We start from the raw sequence: 21,865 nt of genomic DNA on the forward strand, positions 1-21,865 counted from the left end.
GATTCATGGAACAGCAGCAAACTGCGTTCGCTCAGCTCTTCACCAGTCTGACTCTGTACTCGGCACATTAACGCCCATTGCATCTGCTTATGGAATGAAGTGCCAAAGTAGTGACTTGGAGAAGGGATCTCCACGCTCTAGAGTCAAGTCATAGCAATTTCTATAGTGACCATCTAATGAGTTTGCAAGCAGGTGCTGGAGCAGGAGCTGGCCTGAGGAAGCATTCACACCAAGCAAAGAAGTGCCAAGTACCAGAAGCTCATGTTCTCCCTCAACAGCTCAAATTTGCATCTTTGGAATAATTCTGAGCAAGAATCAAATAACCTGGGTAAAAATTTATTTTACATACAGAACAGAGTTTTTTCTTTACAGAAGGTGACTAGCAAGTCTGAGATTCCCAGAGCTCTGAACTGGAGAGCCAGGAGATTGCAGTTTAGGAATCACACACAGGGGGTGGCTTTCAGCACCACGCACTTTGGTGGGGAACTGCAGAAGACTTAACTGCACAACTCCAAGTCAGGCTCAAGCTCCCCACCCGTGTCGGGCTGGCAAATGACCCCTGGCTGGTAGAGATCTTTCCGAAGTTTGACTTGCTGAGAAGGACGAGGCCCGGGAAGGTGCCGGGCACCATTTCAAGCATCTTGTTTAATTCGACTCTCACAAAACTATACATGAAGGTGGTGGAACAACACAATCTCTGAAGTACAAAACATTAAATTACAGGGCTGCAAACAAACAGGACAGTAACAACAGCGGGACCCTCCTAAGCCAGTTATTTTACGAGCAGCTGGTTCATGACTGATTTTATACCACGATCCTAATTCAAATGTACAGAGTACAAAAAATACTTTGACCAATATTCAGTTGTACTGGAACCAAGCAATCTACTAAAAAGCAAGTATTATTCTAGAGGCCAATAAGTCCTTAAAAGCAGGGAGGGGCTGAGGAGACTTGCTCGTGCATAGCTGCTGCTGGACTCATTCGCGCTGCTCCATTTTTACTTTGGGGGGTCTCAGGAAGGTCCTGTTTTTCTTTTCTTTCTTCCCTTTTGTATTTGCCTGGAAGTTTCTCCAGCTGTCCACACGGCCATCCCGACTCTCCTGAACAGGACAAAGGAGGAGGAAGGGTTAACAAGAGACAAGAATGGGTCACGTCCTACCAACTCTAGCAGATTGCTGGCATTTTCCTCTTCACCCAGCAGAGGGGACTCCCCACAGAGATCCCCTAGTACAGTGGTTCCCAAACTGTGGGGTGCATCCCCCTCCCAAAGGCGGCACGGAGGAATGTTCAAAGGGCACCGGGGGGGTCCTTGGCCAGCCCCCACAGGGAGTGGGGAGGGAGCACCACCTGGCCCTGCTCTCAGCCCCGGCTCCTGACCACAGCTTCTAAGTGGGGTGCAGACCAGGTGGGGGGGTGGGGGAGAGCCAAAACTGAAAAAGTTTGGGGACTATTGCCCTATCAAGAGTGCAGATGACTGCCAGCTGCTTGAAGGCCATTGGACAGCAGACAGGGACTGAGAAGATCAGATGAACAAGAATATGAACAAGAGTAGCTGCTGGCAGGTTTCCAACCCCCCAGTGCAAGAGAAGTATGTTGGTGTCTTGCTCTAGCAAAGACCAGCCAGGGGTTTGCAGCAGTAATTGGGGCCATCAAATCCTCATTAGCACAAAGCGAACAAGAAACCTCACTTCCCATCTCTGCCTTAAATCACTGATTAATCATCCAAGAACCAAGCCCCTGTTGAGTCCTTGGTCACAGCTCTCAGCCTTTCCCCACCCTCCACCCCACATCCCAGTAGAGCCTCAGCATTAACCTCCACTCCAGACACCACTTTTTCAGTCTCTCCCTTCCTCCTTTCTTCACACCACCCCCTTCCCAAGCCATCCCCATTACAGAGGTGTGGTGGAGGAAGGGCTCTTGGCAGTATGTTTTACTCTCCTCCTCTGCCAACTCTAGGACATGACTGGAAGGTGGGTAAGGAAGACCAGCCTCAAGCGGGGCCAAGAGCACACCCCACAGACCTTGCTCCTATTAGCCAACAGGCTGAAGGCCCAGACAGTGGGACAGAACAAGGAGTGTCCTGGTGGGTGGGTGTTTCCTTCACATCATCTGAGCAGCATGCAGCAAGCAGAGCAAGCACAGAGTCTGCCTCAGTGTACTGACTATGGCCTCTGGGCCCTCCTGAACTTAGGCAGGTCTAGACAGATTTTGTACCAATTTAAATATTTCAATTCAGGGATGACTTTTTAACCACAACAGTTAAATCAGAGCAACCCCCTAGGGTGGCCAGTTATCCTGGTATGAAGAGACTTAAGCCAGTATAACTCATTTCCACCCATTTAGGGGAAAATGAGCTATACCAGAGTGGGGCACCTCCATACCTGAATAACTGCAGCCACCCTAGGAGGTTGGCCTGATTTAACTAGAATAGTTTCTACACAGATGGTTAAACTAGTACCGAAAGCGTGCATGGACGAATGTGGATGCGTTGGGCCTCAGGCTGAAAACCCTGCGCATCCTCGCAGAGCAGCAGCCCCAGCTCCCTGCCTGGAGAAAGCTGCACAACCGCTTCCAATCTAGGCCCCTGATTCACATACTCCCAACTGCGGGAAACTTTCCAGGCTTGGAATCGGTGTGAATGAGAATTTTCAGAGTCTGCATGAGCATGGTGGGATGTTCTGACCTGCTTGTTCTTCATAATGATCACTGTAAACGGCTAAACTCTCAAGCCAGGCCTAAATAGCCCCCACTGAGCCACACGCTCCAACTTTAACTAGAATTGTTGTAAAATAAAGCTGTGAGCATTTGGAAATGCAGGAGGGGGCATATTGTAGAAAGCCCCTTGGGGTGGAAATAGACAATACAGCTGATCCAGACCAACTCAGAAGACAAGGAGGAGCACAGAAAGGGACAAAAGTACCAGAAAATAGACATTAGGGAAAGGGCCACAAGTACCAAGCTGGCAATTCCACAGCCGCACCCCCCAGTCTCGGTTAGGGATGGTGACCTGCACAGAATGGGCGACCGTGCCTGTTGTTGCTAATATCCAAAAAGGATTCGGAGCTTTTTAAAAGCATTTTTTCCTCTTGCTTTTAATCCTACCAATATCCAGAATCTCTAGACTTGCTTCCCAGTTTGGGCTGGGGACTCTGCTGGCCCATAATTGAATAGGTAAAGAGAGCTGAATCTTGAGCAAAGAGCTTTTCTCACAAGTGTCTGCAGGCTGTCTGAATTAAATGGTTTAAACAAAACCAGAGTTTTCAACTGTCTGAATAAAAATCCCTTCTTTCAATTATTCAGTTGCATTTCTGTTATATTGATGATGTCAGAGCCCTCTCAGTTCTTCAGGTGCCCATAGAACAAAATTCACATGACAGAATCTGAATTTTTTACATAAAAACACAGCAGGAAAAGTTGAGAGAACTTTCAGGCCAGCCAAAGAGACAACTCTCCAGGGCTCCTCCTTTGCAGGTCACCTCAAAATGTCTTGGCCAAACCCTGCCAAATGCCCTGTAGGATGTAGTAAGATGAGGTCCTGAAACATAAGCCTTGTATCAGAGGCCCAGCATTAGCCTGAACCAAAGGAATGGTCAAGACTTTGCTAACATAAAGCAAAGTTAAGCTGCGAGCCAGAGGCAGGCCCTGCTCACAAAAGTTGGCAAGAAGAAGGCTGCTAATTGGACGTATACACATATCTAAAGAGGATCAAGCACTAATAGGATAAACAGGTGCCAGGATGGCACCAGAACAGTCTGGTACAAACACATTCCACAGAAATAACGAGGACCAGGCTGACCCATCCTAAAAGACAGGGTCAAAAGGATAATATGATGGATAGACTCGTTTGTTCAAATCAACATGTACCAGGAGAGAGGCAGCACCCCAACACGCAGAGGGGTTGTACCTCGATGCCTCAGGAGTGATGTGTAACTTGTTTGTACCTGTGTATAAGAATGCACCCCTGAGGGGATGTCTTTGTCTGGCCTAGGGGGCAGTGGAGAGTCCTGCTGCTGACTGAACTGTGTCCATTATCGGGAGCACATATTCGTAGTATGTTCTGTAGAGTCTGCGGGAAACCATTACTGTGCTTCGTTTGACAATAGACCTGGCCGGGTGCCACTCGTCTGTGGTCATTGGGGGTTCTCTCGGGGTCTACTGTGTCAGCTATCTGCGCAGAGCCGGGGCAGCACACAGAGGGAATGCACGCACGCAGCCGACTGTTATCAACATTGAACAGAGCAGAGCACCACATTGGTGGCATCTGACAACATAGGAAACCATCTCTCACTGTCCAGGGACAGACAAGGCACTAACCGATCCTTTCCTTTCCTGACTCCTGGAATTCCAGGAAGCAGACTCAGACAGAACCATGAGGCAGCAGAGAGGAAAGCAAGACATACATGAACAAACACTAATGAGTCAAATGGAGATGCAGCAGGAGTGAATCCATTCTAAAATACAAACCTGGGTCCAGTTTACATATAAAGTGCAGTTATTGTCTGGAATGCAATTGAATAAACGCAGTTCTTCCTGTTCTGTAGACCTGCTCCCTATGTGAAGCTGTCAGAGATACTGGCTTCAGTAACACAAAATGAGGTTAAATTGCCCTGCAGAGCCTCACAGCTCTGGGAGGGAAGCTGGATTCCCCTCTGGCTCTCAGGCCAGAATGGTTCACTACATTCCGATTGTCAGACCTTTGTTGCTGGTGTTAATGCACATGCCAGAAAGAGCCTCAAGTGACCAGCAGGAGCATATACCACTGGCTGCCAGGAAGAGCTTTTTATTTGTGAACTCAGCGGGTTTGAAATGGATTCAGAGAAACATGGAATTTTAGGGTGCCATTTTCAGGGTCACTTTCCGGGTCCCAATCTCATTTAAAGCAAAAACATTTGTCTTGCAGCACTGAGAACTCAAAGGAGAATCTCTCCTAGAAACAAGAAACCTGAAACAACCTCAGCAAGGGTCTCCACTCCAATCACACACACATGCTCTGACCAAGAATTCACATGCTCTTCTGTCTCTAAACCTTCTCTCCCAGCTAGAGGGAGGTGTGGGGGTGTGTCAATCACTCCAGTTCCCAACATTAGCATACCCAGAGGGGAGCTCCACCTCTGCCCCCATTTGGTCTTTGATACTCTGCGTCTCTGTCAATCTCAGCAAATTGAGATGGCAATTTTTGTGATGTGAACACCTAACCACCTGAAACTAGCCTGGGACCCACCGACTAATTCCAATTCCACACTGGTTGTTGAACAGCCATCAGAGGTTAACTCTTATTGGTCACCAATGACCTGGGCTCAGAGGCAACCCAATCTCCTGACTTGGGGTAGGTATCAGTCGGTGACCTGGAGGTGAAAGACACTGGACTGCAATTCACCAGACATCTACTCTCAGAAGGAGCAGGGATCACATCCTTTCCCTTGGCTGTGAGACACCCTTCAGTACTCGTGAGACACGCAAGGGGGTAGTTCCTGCCCATCAATAAGGCAGTAAACAGGTTCCTGTAGGATCCTTCACAAAAATGCGCCTACTTGGAGTGCCTCGTGTCTTCAACAAAATGGGATGACCTTCCTTGTTCTTCATGTACATGCTCTGCAGCCTACCCAAGAGCAGATATGACTCCCTAAATGCAGGTGGCAACTGGTTATGCTGCAGATTACCTCAAAGTTCTTCTGCCATTCTCGCTCTCGCTTGGCTTTCTCTTGAGCCTCAATTTCCTCCTCTCTCTGTCGCTTCCTGTACAAGAGGTCATAAAGCAATAGTTATGGACCAACCAGCATCTACATTAAAAAGACACACAAAACCCCTCACCACAGAGACATCTGAGACGTCTGTTCTGACTGCAAAGGGGAGACTAACTTTTTATCAGAACAGATGGATGAAATACTCACTTCTAAGCATCTAGTAGAAGAGAAGTGCAACTGAAGGTAGCATTATTGATACAAGACCTACTTGCAAACCACACAGATGAAAACGGCAGAACATATATATACTAGACCATATAAAACACTGACTGGCGAGCCACCAGGACATGGATGTCACCAAATGACACCACACAACACCCAAAAGATTTCAGGCACATAATTAACATTCGGAATTTAGCCCTTTGCACACTACTTGCATACAAACATATGCGCCAATTTATTTAATTGTTCCTCTGGGAAATGCCAGCATCCTCAGTTTAAAATAACATTGTCTTTACGAACCAAGTCTCCACACCGTAAATTTACACACAGAATTCTGCAGTGATGACACATTGTTTCTTCTCAGTAAACTTGAAAAAAGATCCTCATTCACACAGATGGAACTCCAATGTTGTCATACCTTTCATGCATCTCTTTAGCTTCTCTCTCTTTCCTTTTAATTTCCAGTTCAGCAAAGAGCTTCATTGTCTGTTTGTACACAGCCTGTTTGAACTGTAAGCAACAGAACTTTATTTCAACAACATAATGCATCGTAATGTGGTTACGTAAGCCTCTGTTTTACACTAGCCCTTCAGTTCTACAGTCTAGCATCCATGGGTTATTAGGGACAAGAAGCTCCATATGAGACCCATAGTTAAGAGGCGTTAATCAATGTGGTGTGGCACAAAAGCTCAACTCTTGGCATCCAAGTTAATACATTTCCATTGACTTCCACAGGAGCTGACAGGTCAGCAGGCCACTCCAGCCTTCCCTTGCTAGGGGGACAATTACCCTTTACATCAGGATCCCTGTTGCCAGCAGCTGCAGAGCCAGGGGAATGGGATAATGCTGCACAGAAACACTCTGGTAACACAGCCTATTGGGTAAGGTTGGCTGGAGTGAAGAAGTGCACCCCACTTCAGTTCCATCGTTGGTGGGAAAGAGAGGGGAAAGCATGCAGGGGCTGGGTATTGCCCCACAAAGCCACTCTGCCCAACATCCCTACCCAGCACCTCCTCCCACAGCAAGAGAGTCAAGTATCACCCAAGGTCAGAATCATGTACCTTCTGGAGGCCCACAGGATAGAATTTTAATGCTCAAAAAATTGTAACGCTCTCTTATTTTCAAGGCAGCCAACCTTAATAGCAACCCAACCTAATGGGGACAGGGAGGAGTCATCTCACATTATGGCCTGCATCAGAAAAGAGCTCTTTGTTAGCCTGACATGGTCTTTTTTCCCCCCACTTGCTATTACTAAAGCAGAGTCAGAATCAAAGCTCTCACTCACAAGCCCTGCTACCCTTCTGTTGAGTCCTGCAATGTAGTCTTGACTGCTGCTATGGAAAGAATATGAGGTCACTACCCCGGTATTATGGACTTCACTGCAAAATCATTCTACACTAAAAAAAACAAAACATGCTGAAAAATGGGAAACCTGGATTTAAATAAAAGAACCTTTAATAACAAACATACATAGCAAGGAACTTCTAGAAACAAATGGAAAGTAAACAGTGGCACTTCACTAAGGGCTCTTTATTAGCTGTCAACAGAAAGTCCCTTTGTAAGAACAAAAAATTGAAACTGTAGAATATCCTTTAGTTTCCAAATACCTATTGAAACAGACTTCTTTGTGAGCTCACTGACTGAGCATCCCCCAAAGCCCTGTTAGAGCCATGAACACCTCTGGCTTTCACTTTGTAAAAATCTAGTGATGAAGAAGGAACTTACATCGAGTATTTTTTGCTATCATGTAATACCATTGTTTACAGCAGTGATACTCAGACTGGCTCTCGAGCTGCACGTGGCTCTTTAACCTGTCTCCTGTGGCTCTTTGCAGCACATATTAAAACACTGTGTGATTCAATTATTAACCAATCTGAGTTATTAACCAATCAAGATGCTTACACTATGTTATTAACCAATTAAGGTATCAACTTGCACTAAGCTATTAACTTATTTGCTGTGCGAATACTATGTGTGTATATAAACTAAACATTTCCCCCGTCATTCACACTAGCGTGACTCTGTTGGGTAATGCTGATCTCACTGATTTGGCTCCTGAACCCCCGAGGTCTGAGTATTACTGGAATAGCAGCTGAGGACACATTTGGTTTGGAAGAGGCTATCCAAGCCAAAAATTTATTGTAGCCCATAGTGTTAGCAAGGACTCCGAGTCCCCCCAAAGCTTTACATATTTCTGCTGACATCAAGGATGTCACTATTCTAGTGCACAAAGTACAGTGACACAGAGCTATTCAGTACTAGAAACACAGTGAAATGAGATATTGGCCAAACAATAAAGGCCTAAATGAGTGAAGGATTCAGACCTCTAACAGGGTATTAATGCTGGAGATAAAGATACTAAACCTACACAATTAGTTGCATTCCTTTTAGAGAGGAGCTTACATGCCCAGCAAGAGCCATCATGGTTATATAGCATACTCTCTAATCAGTCTCTCTGTAATGCTGTACACTCTTCAAAGTCACAGACAAATGTTTCTGTATCATTGTAGAAATAAAATAATAGTCTCAGATTTCAAAGTCAGAAGGAACCACTGCGATCACCTAGTTGACCTCTAGCCTGGAGTCATTGTGGATAGTTCTCTGAAAACATCCACTTAATGTGCAGCGGCAGTCAAAAAAGCTAACAATGTTAGGAACCATTAGGACAGAGATAGATAATAAGACAGAAAACATCATAACACCAATATATAAATCCATGGTATGCCCACACCTTGAATACTGAATGGCGTTCTTGTCGCCCCATCTCAAAGAAGAGATATTAGAATTGGAAAAGGTATAGAGACAAAAATGATTAGAAGAACAGCTTCCATACAAAGAGAGATTAAAGAGCCTGGGGCTGTTCAGTTTAGAAAAGAAACAACTAAGGGCTGATATGACAGAGTCTTCAAAATCATGAATGGTAAGGAGAAAGTGAATGGGGATGGGTTACTTATCCCTTCACATAACACAAGAACTAGGGTCACCTGATAAAACTAACAACCAACAGGTTTAAAACTAACAAAATGAAGTACTTCTTCACACAATGCACAGTTGCCATGGGATTTTGTGAAGGCCAAAGTGTAACTGGGTTAAAAAAAGAATTAGATAAGTTCGTGGAGGATAGGTCCATCTATGGCTATTAGCCAAGATGGTCACAGATGCAACCCCTGCTCCAGGTGTCCCTAAACCTCCAACTACCAGAAACTGGCATGGGACGACTGGGAAAGGATCACTCAAAACTACATTGGGCCAAGAACAGATTCCTCTTTGACTTTCAGCCCCTTTAAACAGTCCCAAAAAATATCTGCTTTCATGCAACTTACTAATTCCGGATCATCCTCCTCTACGTTGGTTGGCTTTCCTTCCTTCTTTAACGACTTCTTTTTCTCTTTCACCTAAAGAGCAACAAACATCAGAACAGAAAGAGCATTTTATTGGTGTTCAGTTAGTGGTGTCCAGCTAATTCTGCAACCCCGACACACCCATGGAACTAGGTGTTTTGCTGAGAACTTAACCTGGATTTGTGTTTTACATGATACCCAAGTGCGTGGCTCTAGATAGATATAGATACACACACACTTTGTTCCAGTCTACTGAGAAGTTTGCCACAATCGCTAGCAGAACAGATGAGAGTTTCTTGGTTTAGAGAGCCCCTGAGTTTCCCCTTATCAGCCTGTTTCTCAAGTTTAGTGTGTGTATGACTAAGCCTACCTTTCAGCTCCCTCCCTCACTTTACAGGGCTTCTTCCCAAAACCCACCTGCCCCACTACCCAGTTCTAACCACCTTCTGCCTCCCTGTGTTTGTTCAGTATCATTCATTCTTAGAGTTTAAGGCCAAATGGGAACATCAGACCATCTAGTCTGACCTCGAGTATATCGCAGGCCATTACATTTCACCTAGTTACCCCTGTATTGAGCCCAATTACTTGTGTTTAACTAAAGTTCATTCTTGTTCATGCACCTGGACAGTAGCTCCTTGGGGCACAGATCTGTTCTGGGTTTTGGACAGCTCACCTGTTCTGCCTTTAGCATACATTGTGCTGTACAACTAAATGACAACAATTCTCTAAGCACCAAGGGCTGTCACACATGGAGTACTTACAGTATGTTCCACATATTCTTTCCCTGCCTGTATCACATCCAAGGCCCTCTTCTTTTGCTCCTGGTCCAGCAGCAACTTGTATGCTTTGTCCACAGCTAACAAGAACATAAAAACATAAGAGTGGCCAGACCGAAGGTCCATCTAGCTGAGTATCCTGTCTTCCAACAGTGACCAATGCCAGATGCCCCAGAAGGAATGACCAGAATAGGCACCCATCCTCTGGCAAACAGGCTAGGGACACCATCCCTGCCCATCCTGGCTAATAGCCATTGATGGATCTATCCTCCATGAACTTATCTAGTTGTTTTTTGTTGTTGTTGTTGTTTTAACTCTGTTATAGTCTTGGTCTTCACAACGTCCTCTGGCAAAGAGTTCCATAGGTTGACTTTGTGCTGTATGAAAAAAATCTTCCTTTTGTTTTAAACCTGCTGCCTATTAATTTCATTAGGTGACCCCTAGTTCTGAGAAGGAATGTTATGAGAAGGAATATATAACACTTCCATATTTACTTCCTCCACACCAGTCATGATTTTATAGATCTCAATCATATCCTCCTTTAGTCATCTCTTTTCCAAGCTGAAAAGTCCCAGTCTTATTAATCTCTTCTCATATGGCAGCCATTCCATACCCCTTATCATTTTATTGCCCTTTTCTGAACCTTTTCCAATTCCAATATATCTTTTTTGAGATGGGGCGACCACATCAGCACGCAGTATTCAAGATGTGGGCGTACCATTGATTTATATAGAGGCAATATGATATTTTCTGTCTTATCTGTCCCTTTCTTAATGTTTCCCAACATTCTGTTCACTTTTTTGACTGCTGCTGCACATTGAGTGGATATTTTCAGAGAACTATCAACAATGACTCCAAGATCACTTTCTTGAGTGGCAACATCATTTTATATGTATAGCTGGGATTATGTTTTCCTATGTGCAATACTTTGCATTTATCAACATTGAATGTCATCTGCCATTTTGTTGCCCAGTCACCCAGTTTTGAGAGATCCTTTTGTAGCTCTTCGGCTCTTCGCAGTCTGCCTGGGACTTAACTATCTTGAGTAGTTTTGTATTATCTGCAAATTTTGCCACCTCACTGTTTACCCCTTTTGCCAGATCATTTATGAATATGTTGACTAGGACTGGGCCCAGTACAGACTCCTGGGGGACACCACTATTTACCTCTCTCCATTCTGAAAACCAACCATTTATTCCTACCCTTTGTTTCCTATCTTTTAACCAGTTACCAATCCAGGAGAGGACCCTCCCTCTTATCCCATGACTGCTTACTTTGCTTAAGAGCCTTTGGTGAGGGACCCTGTCAAAAGCTTTCTGAAAATCTAAGTACACTATATCCACTGGATCCCCCTTGTCCACATGCTCGTTGAACCCCTCAAAGAATTCTAGTAGATTGGTGAGGCATGATTTCCCTTTACAAAAAACACGTTGACTCTTCCCCAACAAATTATGTTCATCTACGTGTCTGACAATTTTGTTCTTTATTATAGTTTCAACCAGTTTCCTGATACTGAAGTCAGGCCTACCAGCGTTTAATTGCCGGGATCACCTCTGGAGCCCTTTTTAAAAATAGGCGTCGCATTGGCTATCCTCCAGTCACTTGGTACAGGAGCTGATTTAAATGATAGGTTACAGACTACAGTTAGTAATTCTGCAACTTCACATTTGAGTTCCTTCAGAACTCCTGGGTGAATACCATCTGGTCCTGGTGACTTATTACTGTTTAGTTTATCAATTTGTTCCAAAACCTCCTCTAATGACACCTCAGTCTGGGACAGTTCCTCAACTTTGTCACCTAAAAAGAGTGGCTCAGGTTTGGGAATCTCCCTCACATCCTCAGCCATGAAGACAGATGAAAGAATTCATTTAGTTTCTCCACAATGGACTTATCATCCTTGAGTGCTTCTTTAGCCTCTTGATCGTCCAGTGGCCTCACTGGTTGTTTAGAAGGCTTCCTGCTTCTGATGTACTTAAAAAAAAAAATTGTTATTACTTTTTAGGTCTTTGGCTAGCCGTTCTTCACATTCCTTTTTGGCCTTCCTAATTATATTTTACACTTCATTTGCCAGAGTTTATGCTCCTTTCTATCTTCCTCACTAGGATTTAAATTCCACTTTTTAAAGGATGTCTTTTTGCCTCTAACTGCTTCTTTTACTTTGTTGTTTAGCCACAGTGACACTTTTTTGGTTCTCTTCCCATGTTTTTTAATTTGCGGTATACATTTAAGTTGACCCTCTATCATGGTGTCTTTAAAAAGTTTCCATGCAGCTTGCAGGGATTTCACTTTTTGCACTGTACCTTTTAATTTCTGTTTCACTAACTTCCTTATTTTTGTGCAGTCTCCCTACAGTGTTGGGCTGCTGTGGCGTTTTCCGTGACACAGGGATGTTAAGTTTAATTATATTATGGTCATGATTACCAAGCGGTCCAGCTATATTCACCTCTTGGACCAGATCCTGTGCTCCACTTAGGACTATATCAAGAATTGCCTCTCCCCTTGTGGGTTCCAGGACTAACTGCTCCAAGAAAAAGTCATTTAAGGTGTCAAAAAACTATCTCTGCATCCCGTCCTGAGGTGACATGTACCCAGTCAATGTGGGGATAGCTGAAATCCCCATTATTATTGAGTTTTTTATTTTAATAGCCTCTCTAATCTCCCTGAGCATTTCAAAGTCACTATCACCATCCTGGTCAGTAATATATCCCTATTTCTCTGTTCTTATTATTAGAGCACGGAATTACTATCCATTGAGATTCTATGGTACAGTTTGGTTCATTTAAGATTTTTACTTCATTTGATTCTGTGATCTCACATACAGTGCCACTCCCACACCAGCATGACCTGTTCTGTCCTTCCGATATATTCAGTACCCTGGTATTACTGTGTCCCGTTGATTATCCTCATTCCACCAAGTTTCTGTGATGCCTATTATATCAATATCCTCCTTTAATATGAGAGACTCTAGTTCACCCATCTTATTATTTAGACTTCTAGCATTTGTAGACAAGCACTTTAAAAACTTGTCACTTTTTAGTTGTCTGCCATTACATGATGTAATTGAATGGGACTTTTTTTTCCATTTGATAAAAAACATTCACAAAACACTACTAGTCTAAGCTACTACGTGACTTTTGTAGACTGTTTCCAGGGATCTCCTAAGTCAGTCACAACTTGACTAGCTAGAAGAAATATCAATACAGATTCCAATGGCAAAGACCTTCCTTGGGCCACAATTAGGATTCATTAAGCTTGAAATTGTCACTCCCAGTAAGTGGTGGGGTTTTAGAGCATTAGGCAGTTAGTTTTATGCTGCATGACTCCTCCTGGCTTCAGTGCAAAGTGCGTGGCTAAAACCCACACAACACTGCCCTACACACAGTCCACATATTTTTCTACTCCAGTTAGAGAAGTCCCACTAGATCTATAAGCCACTTGAGTTTCAATTTGTCTATTATCACAGTGGTTTTCAAACTGCGGGTCGCGACCCAGTACTGGGTTGCAGAGACTCTGGTCAGCACCACCGACTGGGCCATTAAAAGTCCCAACAGCAGTGCTGCCCAGCTATGGTAAGCTAGTTCCTACCTGTTCTGACACCGTACTGCACCTTAGAAGTGGCCAGCAGCAGGTTGGACTCCTAGGCGGGGGGGGGTCAGCGCCACGGGGCTCCATGCACTGTCCCCGCCCAGAGCAAAGGCTCCAAACTCCAATTGGCTGGGAACCAGACAATAGGAGCTGCGGGGGTTGGTGTCTGCAGGAGAGAGCCACGTGGAGCTGTTTGCGCGCTTCCGCCTAGGAGCCAGACCTGCTGCTGGCTGCTTCCGGGGGGCAGTGTGGGCTGTGGTGCCAGGACAGGTAGGAAGCCTGCCTTAGCACCCTTGCTGTGCCACTTACTGGGAGCCTCCCAAGGAAAGCCAGCACCCCAACCCCCTGCCCCAGCCCTGAGCCCCCTCCAACCCCAAGCCCCCTGCTGCATCCCAAATGCCTCATCCCCAGCCCTACCCCAGAGACTGTACCCCCAGCCCAGAGCCCTGATCCCCTCCAGCACCCAACCCCCTGCCCCCGCCCTGAGGCCCCTCCCACACCCCAAATCCCTCTGCCCCAGCTCCGTTGGGTCGCAGGCATTACCAATTTTCTTCAACTGGGTTGCCAGAAAAAAAAAAAGTTTGAAAACCACCGTATTATCAGACTGTAACAAAGCAACTGCTGCCACCTAGAGGAATTCTGCAGCCATAAGAGAAAGTAACCATACTGAATAGAAAAGGAGCACTTGTGGCACCTTAGAGACTAACCAATTTATTTGAGCATAAGCTTTCGTGAGCTACAGCTCACTTCATCGGATGCATACTGAATAGGTTTCAGACTAGCAGCCGTGTTAATCTGTATTCGCAAAAAGAAAAGGAGTACTTGTGGCACCTTAGAGACTAACAAATTTATTTGAGCATAAGCTTTCGTGAGCTACAGCTCACTTCGCTGTATTTCTCTCTCTCTCCAAATACATCTGCACTCAAGGCCCAGTTTGCAGCCCCTCACCACCCAGGGAAGAGAACAAGCTCTCTCCTGATCTAATAAACTAAAGCATCAAAACCAGCTAAGGAGAAACACCAGTACAATAGCACTATATGTGACATTGTCAGGGGTATTACCTTCAAAGGCCTTCTGGGCTCTTTCAGCATCATCTTGATTTTTGTCAGGATGCACCAATATGGATAACTACAAAGAATGAAGAAGTATTGCAAGATTATAATCATTTTTACAGATAATGGATATTTCATAGATGCCTCCATGGAAACAAAGGACCCTTTCTGAGGTAAACGACATCCGACAGGAGAAAAGCATCAGCTAAAAAGGCATCACACTCCTTATATAGCACAGGATTCTCTCCTAGTGAAGAGAAAATTGACTCACTGGAGCTTCCACCACTCAGTGTAGTATCAGTAAAGATCTGAAGGGGACATTCTAACCAGTGGCAGCTTTAGGGCTAAATTTGAGGTGGGCATCATGATTCTGCAGATCCACAAGGGCTCAATAAAAGGAATTCTAACAGAATGCTCAGTCCTTAGCTTGTGCTGATCAGATTGTAGAACAAACACCCTTCCTTAAGTCCCGCTGCTCCAGAGACCTCTGTTCACTGGGCTTAGCTCAAAACTCTGCTGCACACAGATATGCCCTGCTCCTCAGTGAGGTTATTTCTAGGGCATGGGATATTTCAGCTGAGAGGCCTGAACACCCTCTCTATGCAAGGGATGCAAAGTGCAGAGAATTAAGGCCAGCAAGTCACAGACATTGAGAAATAACTCAGGGCTTCCTGACTCCCAGCCCCACGCTCATTTCCTCAGGCCACAGGGGTACTTGGGGGAGATGCAATGCAACAGTTGGAGTAGAATCCCCTTCACCACATCCTGTTCTCCCACAATACTGGGAAGTCAAGTGCTCACTGGAGTCCTTAGCTACACATACAATCCATCATGGGGGCAGGGTCATGGACTTTGCAAACATAAATATGCACTGGGCACTTCAACGCTCTCTTGGTCAAACCAAGACCAGTTTCTTCGCAGACCCGGCCACACACTGCTCTGCAGCAAAGTATTTCCCCGGCAACTTGCAGCCTTCACACCCCGGCCACTATAAATAGCAAGAGCTGCTAATGGGCATTCTCCTTATGTTCACACACAGCTGACCCAGCTTTGCTCAAGTTCTCAAGGTCCCTCCAGAGGCATTCGGCACTACCATAGCTAGACCAACAAAATGGTCACATACCTGCCGGAACCTCTTCTTTATTTCTTCATCTGTGACATCAGGATCCATCTGTAGTACCTAGAAGTACCCACAGCAGAGAGAGTTTCATGACAGGCACCAATTGTCAGGTTCCCTGCGGCCCAGCCCTGTAACACCTGTTTCACTGGCATACAGGGACAAAAAGTCAGTCAGAGGGGGCGTGGCTGGACATATTGCTGTTCCAGTCTCCACCTGGCCCCAGTATCTCAGTGATGCAAAGGTGCCAGGAAGCCACCTTTAGCTGCTAACTCCAGTTTCAGCCCTGCAGTACAGCTCAACTTGTCTGGAATATAAAATCAGAGCTGGTAGTATTCAGTGAGATACTGGCAGGTTAAGTCATTTTTAACAATCTGTTTCCTGCCCAAAATTACTAACATCACTTTTGATCTGATCAAACATCTATGTCAGGCTTTACCATTTACACGGTTTGTTTAACTTACGCATTTTTCTCATCTTGAAATGAAAACAGACTGGTGAGTTTCACTGCCTGGTTCTTGAGTGACAGCCTAGCAGTCCAGAGGTTGGAAGTTTGTCCAAGGAAGTGCCCATTAGGCTGCATTTGAATTTAGGAAATCTCTCTTATGAACTGGTCTTCTGAATGAAAGATCTGGGGAATGAACTTCTGTGCGAGCTCAACTCTTGAGTCTATAGGCACTGCAGAGGATTATGTTAATTAAATAAATTGGAAATTAACTTTAATTCCATGGAGAAAACCCCTGTACAGCTGTTGGATTTCACAGGGTTTTCAGAAAAAATGTGTCCACTTTCTAACCAAGTGTCAGGATTCTGTGTAGAACTATTCTGCAGATTCACCCTGGCAGACTGAGCAACTGGGCTTCTTTTTAGCTCAAACTCAGGAACATAAAAGGCTGAGAGTTTCTCAGGCTAGAGACAGGAACAGGAGATCTTGCACAAAGGCACGCTCAGAAGAGCCAGCTCAGGCTAATGCTTGTTATATGTACAGTACAGCTTCAAGGCTTTGTTACAGCATGAATGCATGATGCACTGAGAGCTAGGGGCCACACCCCAATTTCACACACCTTGATGATCCTCTAAAGTGCCATAGGTAACTGACTTGAATTTACTTACTGCCCTGCAAATTGCTCCAGGGAATAAAGTTTTATGTAATCTGTTCTAAAGCTTTGCTTCAGATGTCCAAACTAATATGCACAAACAGTAAATACCAATGGAGTCGAGAGTCTGACAAGACCAGAAGTTGGTGAGACAGTTGTGTTACGCCCTCACCCAAAAGATGCCAGCCATAAACCTGCCAAGTCTGTCAGTGACACAGTATACCAGTGAAACCTGCCAACAGGAGGTGCATGTATAGCTTGTGCCTCCTATTGGCTGAGCAGGGAGCGTGAGGACACAGTCCATCTGGTGAACCCTTGCTATATGGGACTATGCCTAGATGTATTTTTCTATGGTAATTAAATATCCAGTAGGTACACAAGGATCTAAGTAGGAGTCAATGAGAAGGAGAGGGCTCAGACTTACCTCAAACGGATTCAGGTTGAAATAGGAAGATCCAGGTCGAGTCAGTCTCTCAATCTGGTTTTTTGGCGTTAAAACAGAGTCACGCTTTTCGATCTGCTTCACCTGGAGAGGACACTTGATTAACTGAATGATCACCACATAATTAGCTGCATTCTCATATGGCCACCATGACAGAGGGTTTCATTCAAAGGCAACTTACGCAACATCCCACCCAGACTCAGGTCTGCAGCCATCAGTTCAGTGGAGACCTTTCCTTGCTCAGGTATTTGCTGAGCTCACTTTATTCTTTTACTGCATAATGCTATAGAACTATGCTCTCTCTTTACCTTCTCTATCCCCTCGCAGCCACAACAGTCCGGATACTGCTTTTGCTTCTTCCTGCACTAACCTGTTCAGCAGCTGTGCCCTAAACCCTGTATCACCTGATTCCTGACACCCTAACAATGCTGCTCAGCTTCAGCCTTCACCATTCTCTAAGCTACATAAACTGCCCCTTAAGGTCTCATCTACACACAAACCTTCACAGGTTTAACTAGAGGTGTGGTTTTAAACTGATTTAATTAACCTGGCACAAATGCATATGCAAATTTATTTAAGAGTGGACTAATTTTGGTCCATCTTACTATTTTTTTCTTCTCCACAGGATTAAACTAAACCGAAATAAGAGTGTCCACATGCCTACAAAAAGAGAAGGAGTACTTGTGGCACCTTAGAGACTAACAAATTTATTTGAGCATAAGTTTTCGTGAGCTACAGCTCACTTCTGCTACTCTGAAACCTGTCACATATATACATTGGTTCAAATGAACCAGTTTAAAAGTCAATTTAAGTTAAACCAGCACAACGTAAGAACGGCCATACTGGGTCAGACCAAAGGTCCATCTAGCCCAGTATCCTGTCTTCTGACCATGGTCGATGCCAGGTGCTTCAGAGGGAATGAACAGAACAGGTAATCAAGTGATCCATCCCCTGCCGCCCATTACCAGCTTCTGGCAAACAGTGGCTCATGTTAAACTGGTGCAAGTTTATGTGAAGATAAAGCTTAACGGGGGAGAGAGGGAGGGAGGGAGAAGAAAATCATCTTCACCTGAGTGGGACGGCAAATGGTCTAAGAGGCCAAGTGGTGAGGTGGAGCAGGCTCAGCAATGGTGCAGTGCTTGGCGTGCACACACAGAGCCACTTTCAGCGCAGGTATAGTGAAAAGGGGGAGCTGTCTGAAGTGTACAATTCCCACGGAGTGTGATCCTCAAAATACAGTGTACTGCATGTACAACGAAAATATTGCACATTAGGGTCCCCTTCCTTTGCAACAAGGGTAGTGAGATGAGCCCCCTCTTGACAAGGAAGGGAAAGACCCCTCTCACCAGCAGCTTGGTTAAGTCTGAAAACTTTTAGGCCACCTTGAGCGCTCCGAACAGAGACTCAGCACCCTGCATCTGTCCTCATGATTTACACCCTTCACTCTGCTGCCCTGTAACACGCATTCTTCCGGTTTATCTCCTACTTTGTGACAGTGGCCAGCACACCCTGGAATCTAATAAATGCCTACTACAGTACCGTGTTACTCTGACATAGGGGACTGGTTCGTCACCATCTGGCGGGCTGGGCTGGGCTGGGGGGCCCGCGGGGTGGAGCACAAGGATGCAGCAGTCCACTTTAAAAAGAAACATTTCCCGGGCCAGGAAAAAGCAAGCGGCGCATCCGGGCCGCCGCTTGGCCTCTCTCGCTGAGTCACCGGAGATGCCGGGGTACGCGGCCACCCGCCGCCGCTCGCCCCGTGCTGCTCGCGCCCGGGCCTGGCTGCGTGACCGAGGCCGGGAGGCGGCGGCGGGGAGAAGCCCCCGCCGGGGCGCCGCCTCACCCGCCGCAGGGCCCGCGCCGGCCCGGAAACGGACACGCAGCTTTTCGGGACGCAGGAGCCGCAGCCAGGGGCCCAGGCCCGGCCCCGGCCGGCAGCGGGGGCGGGGCCGGCGGGAACCAGGAGCCCCGCGCGGCGCCGGGAGGGCGCGGCCGAGCCCCTCGCGGGCCAGCTGCCAACGGCCCCGGCGGCGGCGGCTTGGCGGGGCGGGGCCCGGCACCGGGCGAGGGGCCGCCCCGGGCCCCAGCGCGGCCGCCCCCGAGCCCGCGACGGCCCGCGCGCAGCTACCTCGCTGTAGAAGGTGAGAAACGCCTCCTCGGCGGCGCCCCCCGCCCCGCGCTCCCCGGGAGCCGCCATCGCCCGCGCCACGTGACCCGGTGACCCCACGTGACCCGGCCACCGTGCCCGACAGCGGCCGGCACCCGCCACGTGATCCGAGTGCCTTCTACGCACCCGGGCCCCGCCCCGGCCGGGCCCCGCCTCCTGCTCGCTGCGGGGAGAGGGCGGAAGGCCCCGCCCCCGCTGGCCCCGCCCCGCCCCGACCCCTCCTCCTCCCTCGAGCCTGGGCGCCAGCGCCCCGCCCTGCCGCGCCGGAGCCCGCAGGGCCATTGGCGGCCACGCGCAGGCAGAGCCCTGCGCGGCCCCGCGCTCGCCCCCGCGCCCATCCGCGCGGCCCCGGGCTCCGCCCACAGGACGCGACGCTGACCCGCGCGCGGCCCCTGGCTCGGGGAAACGCCTCTGCCCGCGCCGCCGCACGCGCGCCCCCGAGCGGCGCCAAGGCGCGGCTCGTCCCCGCGGCCCCCAGCCGGCCCGGCCGCCCGACGGCCCCGTTCCCAGCCCCGGATCCCGCCCAATGGCCCCGTCCCCGTCCCCCGCCACTGCCCGACGGCCCCGGCCCCCGCCCCCGCCCCCGCCCGACGGCCCCCGCCCCCGCCACCGCCCGACGGCCCCGGCCCCCGCCACCGCCACCGCCCGACGGCCCCGTCCCCCGTCCCCCGCCACCGCCCGACGGCCCCGTCCCCGTCCACCGCCACCGCCCGACGGCCCCGTTCCCTGCCACCGCCACCGCCCGACGGCCCCGTTCCCAGCCCCGGATCCCGCCCAATGGCCCCGTCCCCGTCCCCCGCCACCGCCCCCGCCCGACGGCGCCGTTCCCGTTCCCCGCCACCGACACCGCCCGACGGCCCCGTCCCCGTCCCCCGCCACCGACACCGCCCGACGGCCCCGTTCCCAGCCCCGGATCCCGCCCAATGGCCCCGTCCCCGTCCCCCGCCACCGCCCCCCGCCCGACGGCGCCGTTCCCGTTCCCCGCCACTGACACCGCCCGACGGCCCCGTCCCCGTCCCCCGCCACCGACACCGCCCGACGGCCCCGTTCCCAGCCCCGGATCCCGCCCAATGGCCCCGTCCCCGTCCCCCGCCACCGCCCCCGCCCGACGGCGCCGTTCCCGTTCCCCGCCACCGACACCGCCCGACGGCCCCGTCCCCGTCCCCCGCCACCGACACCGCCCGACGGCCCCGTTCCCAGCCCCGGATCCCGCCCAATGGCCCCGTCCCCGTCCCCCGCCACTGCCCGACGGCCCCGTCCCCCGCCACCGCCCGACGGCCCCGTTCCCGGCCCCCGACACCGCCCGACGGCCCCGTTCCCGGCCCCGGATCCCGCCCAATGGCCCCATTCCCGTCCCCCGCCACCGCCCGACGGCCCCGTTCCCGTCCCCCGCCACCGCCCGACGGCCCCGTTCCCCGCCACCGCCACCGCCCGACGGCCCCGGCCCCCGCCACCGCCACCGCCCGACGGCCCCGTCCCCCGTCCCCCGCCACCGCCCGACGGCCCCGTCCCCGTCCACCGCCACCGCCCGACGGCCCCGGCCCCTGCCACCGCCACCGCCCGACGGCCCCGTTCCCAGCCCCGGATCCCGCCCAATGGCCCCGTCCCCGTCCCCCGCCACCGCCCCCGCCCGACGGCGCCGTTCCCGTTCCCCGCCACCGACACCGCCCGACGGCCCCGTCCCCGTCCCCCGCCACCGACACCGCCCGACGGCCCCGTTCCCAGCCCCGGATCCCGCCCAATGGCCCCGTCCCCGTCCCCCGCCACTGCCCGACGGCCCCGTCCCCCGCCACCGCCCGACGGCCCCGTCCCCCGCCACCGCCACCGCCCGACGGCCCCGTCCCCCGCCACCGCCCGACGGCCCCGTCCCCCGCCACCGCCACCGCCCGACGGCCCCGTCCCCCGCCACCGCCACCGCCCGACGGCCCCGTCCCCCGCCACCGCCACCGCCCGACGGCCCCGTCCCCCGCCACCGCCACCGCCCGACGGCCCCGTCTCCCGCCCCCGCCACCGCCCGACGGCCCCGACCCCCGTCCCCCGCCACCGCCCGACGGCCCCGTCCCCCGCCACCGCCACCGCCCGACGGCCCCGTCCCCCGCCACCGCCACCGCCCGACGGCCCCGTCCCCGTCCCCCGCCACCGCCCGACGGCCCCGTCCCCGTCCCCCGCCACCGCCCGACGGCCCCGTTCCCAGCCCCGAATCCCGCCCAATGGCCCTGTCCCCCGCCACCGCCCGACGGCCCCGGCCCCCGCCACCGCCACCGACCGACGGCCCCGACCCCCGTCCCCCGCCACCGCCCGACGGCCCCGTTCCCAGCCCCGGATCCCGCCCGACGGCCCCGTCCCCGTCCCCCGCCACCGCCCGACGGCCCCGTCCCCGTC

At 50.2% G+C, this 21,865-nt stretch overlaps 1 protein-coding gene across 1 annotated transcript; it reads right to left on the reverse strand.

Moving 5' to 3' along the window:
• Positions 1-320: 320 nt before the first annotated feature.
• Positions 321-19,562, reverse strand: DNAJC8 (DnaJ heat shock protein family (Hsp40) member C8). The gene is made up of 9 exons (XM_077837681.1): positions 19,445-19,562; positions 17,299-17,400; positions 15,784-15,840; positions 14,670-14,736; positions 10,009-10,103; positions 9,230-9,301; positions 6,325-6,416; positions 5,661-5,736; positions 321-1,100 (listed from the first exon to the last, which is right to left on the reverse strand). The coding sequence occupies exons 1-9, from the start codon at positions 19,511-19,513 to the stop codon at positions 978-980; spliced, it is 753 nt and encodes a 250-aa protein (XP_077693807.1). The 5' UTR covers positions 19,514-19,562; the 3' UTR covers positions 321-977.
• Between the last annotated feature and the right edge of the window lie 2,303 nt (positions 19,563-21,865).

This window comes from Eretmochelys imbricata, chromosome 19 (assembly GCF_965152235.1).
Source record: "Eretmochelys imbricata isolate rEreImb1 chromosome 19, rEreImb1.hap1, whole genome shotgun sequence".
NCBI classification, from domain to species: Eukaryota; Metazoa; Chordata; order Testudines; family Cheloniidae; genus Eretmochelys; species Eretmochelys imbricata.

Bases quoted from the DNA above. Each gene is read 5' to 3' on its own strand.
- DNAJC8 (XM_077837681.1), bottom strand. From the start codon at position 19,513: ATGGCGGCTCCCGGGGAGCGCGGGGCGGGGGGCGCCGCCGAGGAGGCG. The intron at 17,401-19,444 runs GTAGCTGCGCGC...TGTCCTCTCCAG, and splicing joins TTCTCACCTTCTACAGCGAG to GTGAAGCAGATCGAAAAGCG. The intron at 10,104-14,669 runs GTAATACCCCTG...TGTTCTTGTTAG, and splicing joins AGCCCAGAAGGCCTTTGAAG to CTGTGGACAAAGCATACAAG.